At 39.0% G+C, this 15,144-nt stretch overlaps 1 protein-coding gene across 10 annotated transcripts in view; it reads left to right on the top strand.

Annotated features, from left to right (window-relative positions):
* The window catches only part of AFF2 (ALF transcription elongation factor 2), a 446,304-nt gene that overhangs the window by 352,370 nt on the left and 78,790 nt on the right, over nt 1–15,144 (top strand). For all 10 annotated transcript variants that reach the window (XM_069015464.1, XM_069015466.1, XM_069015463.1 and 7 more), the window contains one exon: nt 12,749–12,786. In XM_069015464.1, coding sequence (XP_068871565.1) covers nt 12,749–12,786 — 38 coding nt within the window. The remainder of the gene's footprint in view (nt 1–12,748; nt 12,787–15,144) is intronic.

Raw genomic sequence — 15,144 nt, 5'->3', positions numbered from 1 at the left:
TTAATGGAAGTGAAATGTCTATTTTGGTTAAGGCACACATGCTGATGGCCTAGCAACACATCACCAAGAAAAGATGAAGGAGGCTGTACACTTTAATTTCACCCCAGAGGGCTTAAGAGGCTTCAGCAAGTGAGAGCTGACTGCAAATTCAACCTACTTGTTCCAAACTGCTGCAAATTGCATAGAAATTTTGTGGGTTTCTTTTCCATTTAGCCTTCTGGCAGCTGTGGGCTTGGTGCAGAAATTGTTGAGTGAATTTTTTTGGGCTGTGACCTGCAGGAGGTCCAGTGAGATATTCACTGTAGGTCCCTTCAGATTTCAGATCTGTAAAGCTTTGGACCATGTTGGTCATTGCAGTAGAGCATGAGGCAAGGTACAATGACTCCACCCCAGCTGCAAACTCCTGGTCCCACCTTTTGGCCCTCGCAAGGAGAGGCTGCATTTACCTCCTGCATCTTACACGTGTAAACACAACCACAGTGCCTCCAGTGCAGACACTGTGGAGCTGCCCATGTGACACATGCTTTGTCCCATAGATAAAAATGCTGATTCTTATGTCATTTGTGGGTGATTTGGGATTAAAGACACACAGAAAATGGTGGGTTAGATCTGGAATCAATTTTCATTTACAGCTGAGAAGCAGTTATTGATGCTGCGCTCACAGTTCAATAAAAGATCTGAAGATATAGACCTTGTGTTTCTCTTTCAATATAAGCAGCATAATCAGTGTCAAATGTTTTTACAAAGAAAATTGTATTGACAGTTTTATTAAAATTGCTGTCTTTAAAGTTTTAAGTTATCCACAATTTGACCTACTTGAATGGTTTTTAATATGCACGCTGACCAACCCAATAGATTTTTATGTCACATATTTATAATATCAGGTACACATCTGTTTAATGTATTATTTGAGAGGTACTGTTACATGTAAGCATTGCCTGGATTGTGAACTCTTTTGGTGTTGCCACTGAGAGCAACATTGGCACATGCATCAGTATTGCATTCAGTATGGCACAGGATGTTCAGACTGGCTACCAGAGGTACAATCAAGGCAGATGACAGACATGCTATTAGTAAAACCAGGAGATGACAAGGTATTTCAGAGATGCTAATGTTAACACTCTTCTCTGAGGAAGGACACAGCTTTTTAGATGGCTTTATTACTCTGTTAAAAAAGTACATCAGAAATTAGGAAGAGTAGTGAAGATTTTTAATTAGTAGCTCAGTTCAGCTGAAAGAGCTGAGATAAAACACAGGTTGGTATTTTTGTTCTCTGAAACACCTCTGTATAATTCAAATTAGCTTTGAGCTCAAAGGCATCCAAATGAGTTGTGCCTGGATACAGTACTTTAAGTAGCTGTAGTGTACCCAATTTTCTTTAACCAGCTCCTCTTTGTTCTTCTGCCTAAGGAATAGTCCCGTTAACCTTTTAAATGTGTACTTAATTTAAAGCACATTGGTAGTGTTCTGTGTGTTTTTGAACCAAAGAAACTTTGATACTCGTTACAGACCTGCTCCATTTTCAGTATTTCATGTATATAGTGGTTTTGGCAGAACAAATCACTAAGATGTTTTTCTTTTCTATTTGATTTTTTTTTCTTCTCCCCTTAGTGATTGCCACTTCTCTGAAAACTCTAGAAACACAAGACATGCATGTAATCCATGGCCCCACTCTATTGTTTGTATTTTACATAAACATAATTCTTTTTTGATAGGTCAGTATAAGGTAATGGAATTCAAAATGTTTGACTTTTTAGCTGAGTCTAAAAAGGTAATCAGCCATAGGCTGAGCCTTGAATTCTTATACTACATGCTGAGCTTTCATTGCCTTTATTCAAGTTAATTTTTTTTAAGTTTATGATGTTCTAAGGCATAATATGCCTTCATCGTATCATGTAATCACTTTTTAAAGTGCAACAGTGATCACTTTCCTTGTAACAATAGATATCCTTTCCTGTTGTATTTTTCCCATTTTTTAGCTAGATCCTGAACAAGCTGTTTACCTCCCCAAGGTTTCTCTACATTTCCATTTACTTTGTTATCAGCAGAAAGGCTGAAGAACAGCTCTTCAGTAATGACATCAATACTGCACACACAGTGAGAGAGGTCATCTTGTCAAAGCTATAGAAAAATCAGATGGATTAGGATGAAACTAGGTGCAAAATAACTTTGATAGAGTCTTCTAATGTAAACAGTTTATCTGTCATTGGGTTCCACTGAAATCCCAGAGTGGTGCAGCATCAGTTGTAGCCACAGCAGCATGTGTTTGATAAAGAACACACATTGCAGTGTTTAAGATCTGCAGTCATGCTTTATAATTGTAGGGAAATGTTTCCATTAAGCTATTAATGAAAACAGAAGCTATTAGGATAATACAGTCATTCTCCAACCTTGTCAGCCTCTAACCATGAAAAATCTGTCATGGATATATGTCCCTTCTTGCTACCTCAGTCCATTTTAATTGTTATTTGAATTATTTTATTGTGCACAACCCTGGTTGAAACAACAATATATCATCAACTGTGTAAATTATTACTCCAGTTTCTGTTAGGCAAAGCTTTGCTTCTAAGAGATTTGATGACTGACATATCTAAGGTTCTAATTCACATGGCAATGACATAGGTTCATATCATTTGTTTATTATCAGCAGAAGCTTTCAGTAGCCACCCTGAGATCTGGGCTGAGCTTTCTGCAAAGAGCATAGCACACAACTAAAATACACTGTGTTATCAAAAGCTTTTAACTTGTTCAAATTCACAGAATCACATGTAATTTTTTTTCACACATGTTGTTGTTGTGGAGGTCATCCATCAGTGAGGAAGGGGATTAACACAACCCTCAGCAAAAATGGTTGCTGTAGAGTGCAGAGGACTACAGATCAAAGAAGGACTTTGCCCCTGCAGGTTGCAGCTGTGATCTTACCTGGGCTCTGGGGCAGCAGCTGCCCAGACCAGCACAGGAGCTGGAGGAACTCCATCCCTCCCACTGCTTCACCTTTTCCAAGTGTTTCCAAGGGTTGACACTGGCAGCTCAGTGTCAAACACCCTCCACTGCAGTAGAGAAAACAACAGAGGAAAAGAAATGCTGACATGCCTGTTAGGCAGCCCTAACAAAGTGGGAATGAAATGCCGTAGTTGAAAAGAAGTTTTACATGATACATCCTCAAGAAGCCCTCTCTTCTCTTCCCCACAAGTAAGCAAGCACTCCATAATCCCCCAGAACTCTCTTTAAGAGGGGCTGCTCCTGCATTCACTTCTCCTGCCACCAGCCTGAAGCTGCCAAGCTCTGTAAGACATCATTCAAGTGAGGGAGAAGCTTTAGAACCCCTGATGCCTTTGTCACTAGTTAAATAGAGGTTGTTCCTCAGTGTAGCCATAAGAACCTGATGCTGGAGATCTGCCAACCTTTTTGGGTTGGGAGAGAGGAGGGAGATGAGGCTTTCAGTCCACAGGACAGGCCATGTACTCTGTGTGTGTGTGCATGGTTGTACGCACAATTTTTTGTAAAGGAGTCTTTATTATAAGCACAGAGGAAAATATATTTCCCCAGAGCCTCTTGCTATGTATGCTACTTATGCAAAAGCCCTGTAGTGTTTTGGCAACAAAGCAGAGGCAGCAGCAGGTGAGAGAATTGATCAACCCCAGCATTGTTGTTGCTAAGAGAAAAGCCAGACTTAGCCAGACTATCCTGTAAAATAAATCTGAAGTCTGTGATACCTGCAGGCCATCTCAGTGCTCAACACTCACTAATCTGACCACATAGGACACATTTATCTCCCTTTTCTCCTCAGAAGGAGAGTGTGATTTTTATCATGAATGTCTCATGAAGCATTTTGGTGAAGAAAGTGTCTGGTTTTCTTACACTGGCCATCTGCAGTTGCTCTTCTGTAAAAGCCTAAGTAACCATCTATGAACTTCAAAATCTGAATTCCTGTGAGTTTTTTACACCAATAGAGGATAGTGCTAGTTCTGGGTTTGAGACAGGCAGGGTTGCAAAAGGCTGAAGGAGAGACTCATAGGTGGCCAGAAAAAGTGTAAAGTGGGTGCTGAAAAGGGCATGATAAATCCAGTAATTAGCCTCTGTCAGCCAGAATAAGGAGAGAAGTGAAATTTGATCTCCCCTGGAGGTATTCCAGAAAGAGAACAGTAATGAAAACTAAACACCTTAATTTTTCTTAGGATGAATTCATCTGCCACTGCAAGGTTTGCTGGGGTTGTAGGTGCTCTGTTCTGTGCTGGCAGGATGAATCTTCCCAGAACAGATCTGCCTGCACACAGGGACAGGTCAGGACCACAGTGTGACAGTGCAATTTATTTGAGCAGGGTGTTCTCATGGAGAGTGTGCCTGCTTTGCAAAATTACCAATTTCATGGCAATACAATTAAGTATAATTTTTGGAACTGTGCAATTTAGTAATTAACTAAGTCATCTGAGCAATGTACTAAACCAGACCAAGGTCAGCAAAGAGTTATTTTGTGTGTTTTTACCTCTGTTGTGTCTGCTGCCTGTTTGTAATACCTTTAACATTCAGTATAGATGTAATGTTCAGTATAAATTAAAATCCTCAAAGTCTTTAGTCCTACACAGGAAATAAATGGGTAGCATGAACAGCAGAAACATCAATTTACTGCCACTGCTGGTACTCTGTGACTCTGCCCTTTTGCTTCTCAAGTCTAGGGAACTATTCATTTATTTAAAGTAGGGAGAAGACTAAGGGTGGGTTGGATTCCCAAAGGAATGAGATAAAGGCCTTTATCACAAAGGAAAACCTAAGGGCATGAAGTGCAAATGAGCAGGAGTACAAGGGGCTGTGTCTTGAGGTGTCCGCCTGTCCATTGTGGCAGAGCAAGTGAACATTGCAAAAGTAACAATCAGGCACTGTACTCTAAAACTACAGCTTGTACAGAGAGAGACCTTAACAATAGACCACAAAATATCAGCACTCTTGAGATGAGTTTCAGGGATACAAAAGATGGTTCTCCTGCTAGAACTGGGAAACTGAAGAATACACAGATCGTGGTGACTGTCTGTAGCTGGACAGTAAGGTCACAGGATATTCTTTGAAACAAGCCTTTTGCTGCTTATTCCTTGGAGGAAGTTTAGGGAAGACTTTTTATTTCTCTTATAAATGATTCTTGACCTTTTCTATGTTTCTTCTGCCTCCTCAATTTTTGAATCATGTGATTAACATGATGAAGCTATAGAGTATACCCAACAAGGAATGGATTTTTTTATTATTTATTACCCTTCTGGAGGGTTGAACCAAACACACATTTTAGAAAAATCATCAGTAAATAAGACAATGGTAAATACTGAGTTTTAGTTACAGGTAGATCCTTTATATTTTCACAATAGGACTATCGTCCACTAAGCCTTGGTCATTTGTAATCATTTTGAAACTAATTATTTGGTAGGAAAGGATGTTCCAAACCAGAATTTCAGTGTGGAATTTTTTTCTTAAAAATGGACCATTCAGTACAGTTTTCTGAACTTCTGTCACCAGGGATGTATAGTTGTTCTCCAAATAAAACAATTCTTATGAAAAATCAGGCCTAGCTCTAGATAGAGTTCTGTTCTCTCCTGTAGTCAACTGGCGCTGTCAGAACACTTAAATCTACTGAGTTTCGTGAGACACTGGTTAGCATTTTTAAATTAACTTGACAATCACAGAATTTCAGGATCACAGAATAGTTAGGGTTGGAAGAGATCTCAGGAGGCCGAGTCCAACTCCCCTGAGAAGTCAGAGTCACCTGGGGTAGGTTACAATGGTTCATAGGGCTGCAAAAGCAGAATAAGTAGAATTTGTAATGTCATGTTAAAATTTCTCCTTTGTTGGATTGAGGACTCAAAATTAGTACAGGTAGCGACTTCCCATCAAGAGCATTTTTTATGGGAAAGGAAGACACTGTTTCAAGCCTCTTTTGTCTAGGTACATTAGAACTGAAGTCCTAAAATAAGCAAACATGTTATGTGAGTTATTTTTGTAGTACGGCTGCTCACTGACAGATAGCTGTAACAGTTTGTATTGTAAAGTTCACCAAAGACACTGAGTAAACTGAAACCTGTGTGGCAAAAGCAACAATGTTCACAGAAACCACACCAGCTAATTTAAAGCCAGCTCAGATATGTCTACACAAGAGCCAGGCACTCCTCAGAGTGCAGTGTGTGCTCAGTGTGTGTAGCTCTTTTAAAAAAAATATAAATTATAGAATAGTTCTTCAAGAATTGGAAGTGGCCACATTTTTTAATTGCACACTTTCTCAGTTTGATTTCGACTGTTAGCCTGATGGAAAACAGGGATTTGGAAAAAATTGCTAGTAGAAGCCCAAATACATCTGTGTTGTATCTCAGTTAAAAGCAGTTCACTTTCATCAAGGATGAGCGTGACTCCTAAACCAAAGGCAGACTGGTTTAGATTTGGTCACTTAAACACTTGTTTTGTTTCACCCAACCTCCACTGCAACAATTGAAATGAAATTTGTGGTATTTCAAGTACTCCTGAGCATCCCTCTGTGAAGCCGTGAAGGTTACTGCATCGCTCACAGCAATGATGGGAGCTCTCTGTGGTTCATACACAGCGAGGGCTCAATGAACCATTCTGATTTGCAGATAACCACATGCTTGGTGACTTGATATTTCAAAAAATGGTTTTTGGCTAATCCATTCCACACATTTGAATCCTGAAGGAAAAATACTAATTTTTAAAACTGTGACAGTATCTTCTCCATTGTTTTTGGTCCTAGATACAGTAACACTGGCTTTTTGTCCTCGAGGTGAGACTGACTGGGAACATCACACACAGAATCTCAAATACAAGGTTGCCAACTTCATGTCAAAGGCAATTAGCAAGAAAGAAATACAATCTCCTCTGCTGACGTTAGGGGACAGGTAGAGGAGAATGTAACCAGTGAAGTAAAAAAGAAAAAAAAAATAAGGAACACAACACACATATTTACACATACACATACTGATACTTCAGGCCTTGGGGTTTGGCTTTCAGATTCCCAGCACAGTCCTGGATGGTTTGTTTGCTGCACACCATGTTCTCCTCCACGGGAAGTTGTATTTAACACCAACTATATAACTGGAGAAATCAGAGCACAGCACAGTCGATAAGTCGTGGTTCTCAGTTGACTACTGAGGATCATAGAGAAGGCATTCTGTATAAATAAGAGCATGGCATAACTTCCAAAGCAAATTATAATCTAGGAGGAGATATAAATGCTATATATATATATAACTTAACTAATGTGGAAAGTGTCTTTGTTTTTACGGTACTGTTGAATTGAGTCTCTGAGGAGTCTCTTCTATACCTACAGCACAGAAGAGTGTGGTGAGTTGTAAACGTTTTTGTGTAGAGCCACTTGGCTGTTCACCCAAGCAGACAAAGCTGGTTAGAAACTGAGAGATAAACCTCAGTTAGAGTTGCAGCAGCTCCTGGAAAAAGGGGAAAAGTTTGAGCATGAAGGTCTGCCTTCTTCTGCCAAGACATATGATGGCATGAAGTGTCATCTGTCTCACCCTAAGAGATGCTTTGAGGCTCAGCAATTGCCTTCTTAGCTGGCTCACCAGTACTTCTGAGTCAAGAGGGTGAGGGGGCATTCTTGGGAGAAGTTTTGTATCTAATTTCACTTTCTTAAAGTCAAATACTTCTCGACGAAAATCCTGGATTTTCAGTTATGCAATGGAAGATATATCTTTTCTTTGGATAGCAGACACTTCCCCTGTAACACTTCACCAGAAATACAATTTGCCTTTTGCAGATGCCAACTATTTTACTTGGTTATTTTTTGAGCTATGCTCTTGTCAGTTCATTCTCCTCTCCTTTGTGATGTAGGAAAGTTGTACTGACTGGAGTACTTTTTCTGGTTCATTCAATCCAAAAGCCAGTCACGTAATTGATAGTGATGAAGAAAAGCATCATTTTCACATTTTGCAGTCCTTGTGCACAATCTAGAAGCAGTTTGTCCTTATTCCCATGTTTAATCTTCTGTGTAATAATTAAATACCTTCTAACACAGTAAGTTTATGGGTAAATCCACACTACAGAGTGTGTAGTACAGCATGGTGCAAGTGCCTCTTCAGATAATGGTAAAACAACTAGCAGCAAAATCAGGTGTAGAGGTAAGAGTCATTCATAGCTACAAGAATCAGGGTAAAACATCTCTGGGCAAAAATTCTCTGAGGGATGAGCCTCTGTGTCTCACTGTTTTTCACATATTCCTCATCTTCTTCTTTCTTATTCAACACTGGAGTCAGCTGTTGAAATAAGGTCTTAGGGAGCAAAAGCACAATTATGGAGAGGCCATAATTGTTTAAAAAAAGTCAGAAGAAAATTACAAATTAAAGTGGAATGATTGTCTGGTTCACTCTGGCTTTCATTTTCTAATCATCCTAAATTATTTTAATGCATGTTTTCAAGCTCAAAATTAGCAAAGGTCCCATGATGTAATTCTCCTAACACCCATTGAATATTACATTATACCAGTCCAATTTCATTTCAATCTTTGGCAGCAGCATCTGTCACTCAGGGCACATACATGGTGGTTCAGGGACCTCCCACCTGTTCTGTTTCTAGGTAATACTTTTAATACATGAAGTTTAGGAATCATTGTGAAGTCAAAACCAGTTTCTTACTTGTTGTACTAGTTTGAAAACAAACCAGTGGGAGGCACCAAGTCAGAATAACAATTTAATAGGGAAATAAAAGAAAAGGAAAAAAAAAGAAAACACTGGTTCAAACTGACAGAGTCAGGATACAGCCTGACACCCTGTTAGTCAGGGTGGCGGTAGCAGTCTGGTAGAATGGTGGCTGCAGTCCTGAAGTGGTGGATGTGGTTCTGTTGAAGCAGTGATCCTGTAAAAAAGGTCTGCTCTTCCTCAGAAGGTCCAGTGGTGGCTGTGTAGCTCCTGTCCTCTGGAAATCCAGTGGAAAGAGTGTCTCTGGTGTTCGGAATCGCAGATTATATCCAGGATGGGATGCTTGGTTCCTCCCTCTGGGTGGAGCATCTCACAATGGGGTAATGAGTGATGAGGCCAAGTGTTGATTAGGCTCGTTAACAGAAGATAGTCCGGAGGGAGTTATCTCTGAGTCATGGGCAGGACAATGATGGGCCATGAACAGCAAGATAGTCTGGGGGGAGGAGGCAAGGAAACACTGCCCCACCTGATTTCCACAGCTCATGAGGATGGTAATAGAATACACTGCAACCCAGGACATTGTAAAGGCCTAGGAATATAAGATTCAAAAAATAACTCTTAAAACATGTTTGTCTTTGAAATATCTTAAATTAATAATCAAAAGCTTGCATCAAGTCTAAAACAAATCAAACTCAGTCATGAAGATGAGAAACAGGAATTATTAACTGAGTAGCAAGGCTGATGGAGGCTCAATGAGATCATTTTGTTCAAAGATTAAAGGCGATGAACACTGAAATAGTTGAGGAGGATAGCTATGAACACATCTGACTAGAGCTGCTAAATTCAGTAATGATCAAAAGTTAATTATCAAAGCAGAGAGAACTACTCAACACAGACAATTTGAGTCAATAGCTAAGCAGGCGAGAAAAGAAGTAATTTGGAAGAAGTATTTTCCTATAATGAAGGTTTATAAAAGACGTACATTTCAAAGAAACCTGCCTAAAACAAGATTGCATTCTTCCTGATCAGAGAAAAATAATTAGCTCTAATTGACAGACCTGCTGCACACCAAATATTTTCAAACAATATGTTTCTGCATCAAAGCTTAATGTGTAGAGTTACTCAATGTCACTTTGATTTTGCCTTCCTTTATCTTCTGCCACTGGGCATGCTCATGATATCGCAACAAATACGCTTTGAAAAATGAATGAGCAATACCTACAAGACAAATAAAAGCAGAAGGACAGATCCTGCATTTCTTTCTCAGACAGAAGCCCTGACATATTGTGTGCTGTGTTTAACATCCCTGTGATCCCATTCAAAGTGAATCCTTTGTAATAGGAAATGACCAGTTGTCTAATGATCCAACTTTAAACTGGGCTGGTATGTAGATTAACCTGAGCACTAGAAATGGTTTTTTTCAGTTTTGTATAAGCAGGCACATGTGTGAAGGACACTGTTCTTCCAGCATGTGCATTTCCTTAAGAATTAGGAGAGTGCCTTTTTCTGGTAACAAAGGAAAAACAAAAAAAAAATATGGAAATTCTCCATGTAAAATTCTAGGAAAAGATATGTACTAGAATGTTCATGGTCCAAGAAAACAAAATATATCTATAATTCTTTCTTCCTGAAGCTGCTACATTTCTTTCAGGGTAAACAGTTGCAATTGACGTAGCTAAGTGGTCAAAAATCAAACATGCAGTTTAGAGACCCTGCTCTTTAATATTCTGTGACTTTGACATTGCCAGTTCTCACTCTCTGAAATATCTTCATCTTCTTTAATCTTTCATGTAAACAGTTTAGCTCACACCATCACGCACGTGCTCTCCAGAATATGTTCTGCTGTGCTTTGTATTAAATCAGCTGCATTATCATTATTTATTTGTGATCCTAGACACTCTCCACTCTGCTGTTTCCTCTTCTATATCTGTAATTTGATATCTGTTTTTGTGTAGTGATTTTTAAATAATTCAGGAAAAAAACCTTGATTTAGTTGCAGGCTTCACGTGCTTGAACTCAGAATTGTTACAGCCCAGCTATTTGGTATATAGAAGAGTTAAGGAAAATAGCACTCTAGAGTCAAAAAAAAAATCTGACATTGTGGAAGAATGTTTATGAGCTTTAAAAATAATTTTATTTTCCTGCAGGATGGGACTGAAACTTGGCATTTAGTGGGAAGCTTGGGAAACTGAAATGTCATTTTTGATGGTGTTTCAGTTCATTTTAAATGAAGCATTTTGTGTTGTTACGTGTGGTTTATTACTTAGAAAGTTTCTTAATAGCATGCTTCTGACTCTGCATTTGCATATGGCCACTGAAAAAGGGAGATTTGGGAGAGAACTATTGGAAAGAGACATAATCACATTAGCTCACAGTTGAGGCAGGGACCCCATTTCATCATAGGCTTGTTTGAGAAGGCATAATTAGGCTTGGGTTTGTCACAATTACTTGTGCAATCTGAAATTAAGCATTTCCTGAGTTTTAAGTGTTTTATCTAGCACCCCTACTGTACAATTAATATAATTGATTCCTATCATGCATTTGTTGATTTATTCTTTAGATGGAAAATATAATCCAAATGAAACAAGCACATTTTTCTTTGCACACTGGGAGCCAGCCCTGAGGATTGCTGTTCCCTCATGCAAGCTCTCACAAGCTCTCATTCTTTCTCCCAAATTTTAAATTCTTTATTAGGGATTTCCATGGATTTAAACACAGATATTGCTATGATGGGAGGCAAAAGTGCCAAAACAGCAGGTATTTTGAAAACTAGCCCCATCATAGAGCCCAAGGGAAAATTCATTCTGGCAAGATTTGAAACCCAGTTGTGCAGATCTCAGAGGTTTCAAAAGTTCATCAGCTTTCATAAAGGATTTAATTTGTCAAGGGCTTGTATGAGCATTTTTCTGAACCACTAATATTAGCACTTCCTGTGTAGGAACCATTTTATTTCCATCCCTAAGTATAGCAGAGGTTAAAGTTCCTCACCAAAACCCTTCTCTTAAATGTTGGCAGGCTTTGTAAAAATACCTATGGAGGTAATTAGGCACTAAAACTTTCCTTTCTATAATGGGTTTATGGATCAGTTGTCTTAATTCTGCCTTTCACCGCTCTCTGTGCTTGTAATCTCACCAACCATCTGACTGCTTTCCACATTTAAATCTATTACAGCCTTGTTCTGCAAACACCAGGAGGAATTCTCTGAAATGTTGCAACACTAGCTTTTTCTGCCAGTGATATTTCCAGCCCTTTTCCTTTAAAATATTATTTACCTATTCTGAACAAAGCTAGAGTGGGATGCAAGGTCGGTTCAGATTACATAATTATGCCAGAGAAGCATTAAAGGGAAAAGTCTCCACTAACATCTCGAGCGGCTTAACCAGTGTGATAGACTGGCGCAGCTCTGCCATCGGTGCCCCCAGCTGTGTTGCTTAGCAACATTTTAATTCAAGAAGAATCGAAGGAGATGAAATCCCCGTGGAGAGGGAAACAGAAATAAGAGGGCCGTTGACAGATGATCTGAGTTGTTTCTTCTAATATACTGTGAAGATCACTGGCTCTTTTCATGAATGATAAATGGACTGTACACAGATCAATGGGTTCAGCAATAAACTGGAACCAGGCTCCATGTCTGAGGTGGTGCAGGCCGAGAGGCCCAAAGATTTACTCATTTAGATGATTTGGAGTGTGTTTTCTCAAAGGTTTCACAAGAGGAAATTGATCTGAACATTTGGTCATCTCTTGCCCTTTTCTGTTGCTGGTGAATAAAAACAGTTTTGGAAATGGAGTCTGTTCTTCCCTCTATTTTTTCATGTTGTTCTTGCTCCAGATAGGGACAGATAGCTTGTGACAAAGGGGCCAGACCTCGGAGTGGGAAATGAAGTCACAGCCCTGAATAAGCAGTTCCTAAACACTCGTGGCCATTAAAATAAACAAACCCCACTGATACCACAAATTTCAGACCCAGCACTATCTCTCTGAATGGTCTTACAGCCCATGCCCCAGCTCTGGGATGTCACTGATGAAGAGCTCCCATGAGCTAATGTTTGCTTGCTTTGGTGTGGCTCTTGCTTAATGATTTTTTTCCCCCACCCCTCTTGTGTTTACAGGCTGCCGAAAAGACAAAATTGAGAAACATTCCTGTAAAGTAAGTTATTTTTATATCCCTTTGAAAATGCAAGTTTAACGACATGGTTGTATACTATGACTAAAAAGACAGTAAGAAGGGTGATGAAGGAGATAATAGAATTCATGTTGCCTCTAATCATAGAGCTATAAAAAGGTCAGTATCATTGAGGAAAGCTTTCGATTTCTCGTGTGTCCCTAATGACTGCACTCCTCAAGTTTCATCCAGTTTCCATAAATTAATGTGTTGTCTATGAATAGCTGCCAAATAATCACAATCATACTCAATACATAGTGCTCCTAGCCTTGAGGAGGTTTGTACATGCTAAAAAGATTATGATTTTTAATTGCAATTCTCGAGAAGGTCTGACAGGGGGGAAATAACTAGGAATGTGCCAAATAATTTCTAGACACATGGGAATATTTTGCACCTATGTATCAAGGCTTTGCCATCCTGTTGATTAAGAGCTCTTTCTCCCTCTGTGCGTGCGCCTCTCACACCATTCACACATGCATGTTTCTGCTCTTTGCAGCAGGGCTTTGTGAAGGATGAGCAAGCTACCAGGGAGCAATTTCAAGGGCATTTTATGATAAGTTCTTAAATCTTAGGACACTAGCAGCAACACTCAGCCATATATCATTGAATTAAGAAAGTTGCTATATAGATGTCTTGGCTCTTTGAGGAAAAGCATTTTCAGTTGAAGCTAACAGCATCAGTTATTCTGTTTAAATAATGAACACTCCAGTCCTAATGGGCTCTTATGTACCAATAAAAACACGTATTTTGACTTCAGTAGGTGATCATAGCAGTTTAACTACGTCCCAGTAACTGTATATTCCTGTTACAGACAGAGGAAATGTTCTTATTTTTATAGTAGTTTTCTGATCATGCTGACTTTTAGACTGGAATGGGTTTGTGTTTATAAGAACATGCACTGACAGGACTCCCTGACCAGTGTGTTCTAGCATAAGACATAACAGAAGAGTACAGTTCTATTTCTCACTTGGCTTCCATCATGTATAGTCATTTACACCTTATAAAGTGAACACAAAATGTGTATGAACACTCCTTGGAGTGATTAGGCCGTATGTCAGATGACCATAAATCACTCTCTCTTTATGTTTCATTCAGTCTGATAAAAATTAGAAATAGGATCCAGCAGGGACCTGATAGCATGTGAAACTTGTAATAAGACAAGGGACCTTTCTTGCCTATAGGGCTAGTTCAAATTCAGAGCAAGCTGAATTAAAGTCATTGTTAGCTGGTGGTTGTTTAATAGAGAGTGAAATGAGCTATGTTTTCACCTCACATTACACAGGATCCAGGACTTGCACGGTGATGAAATTCCTGGGGAACAGCTCCAAAATAATCATTTATCATTCATCCACTTTTTAATGTATTTTGAGTCAAATTCTCAAGAACGACTCAACTGAATTGTGTCTTCCCACTTATAACAGAAACATTGAGCACTGCAGTTATTAAACAGCATGTATGTGACACTGATGCCAAATTAATCCACCAGAAAGATTTGGGAGATGGGGGGAAAGGGTGATTTAGGTTAAGTAGTTTTTTACAGGACTTGAGTAAGTGTAACATTTTGAGATGGAAGAAGGCCAGATGGACGGTCTCGCTCTTTCCACCTACATGTGTGTATTTCACCCTGTCATGTTTCCCCCAACTGGTTGTTTAACTTCTCTTTGACTATGTTCATAGTGGCAGCTTCAATTAGTACCCTAGGGGATCCATTATACATATTAATTACACTCTGCATAACAAAACAGCTGAAAAATCTGCCTAGTTTTGTTCAGTGACATGTAACTATTTAAGGTACCTGTATACAATTATGATTGTATGCGAAAGCTCTCAGGGCAAAAGAAAGAACAGTGTCTTCAAGATAGCAGTAGTAGCCCTGGATTGCATTTATATAAGTGTCAGAGCCACACTTAGTACAGCTCCGGCTTGGCCAGCTTTTACTTGCTGCTTTTGTAGCTCTCAAATGTCAAGAAGAATTTCACTTGAATTTTAATGTTCTTCAGCTATGCAAAATAAAGTTAGTAGCTTCCATTGTCATAAGGGCTGAAAGCTGTACAGATTCCTTCTACCATATGTGACTTATCACATACATTTTTAAAAACACATTTTTGTTATTAAGACATATGTGATAGTACACTTCTGCAAATGTGAATTGCTTTTGGCTAAAAGCCATGCACTAATAAGTAGAGTTGAATCTAACTGCATTTGACATCTGCTATAATATATATATTTTTTTTTACATATATAAATATATATATATAAAATGTTCGCAGTTGTCATTAGCATAAAAAATTTCCTTGTTTTTACATTATGCTGACATGTTCTTGTGTTCCAAAACTGGAAGCA

The sequence above is a fragment of the Aphelocoma coerulescens genome, chromosome 4A, assembly GCF_041296385.1.
Source record: "Aphelocoma coerulescens isolate FSJ_1873_10779 chromosome 4A, UR_Acoe_1.0, whole genome shotgun sequence".
In the NCBI taxonomy this organism is placed as follows: Eukaryota; Metazoa; Chordata; class Aves; order Passeriformes; family Corvidae; genus Aphelocoma; species Aphelocoma coerulescens.
This window is presented reverse-complemented; position numbering and strand designations above follow the sequence as displayed.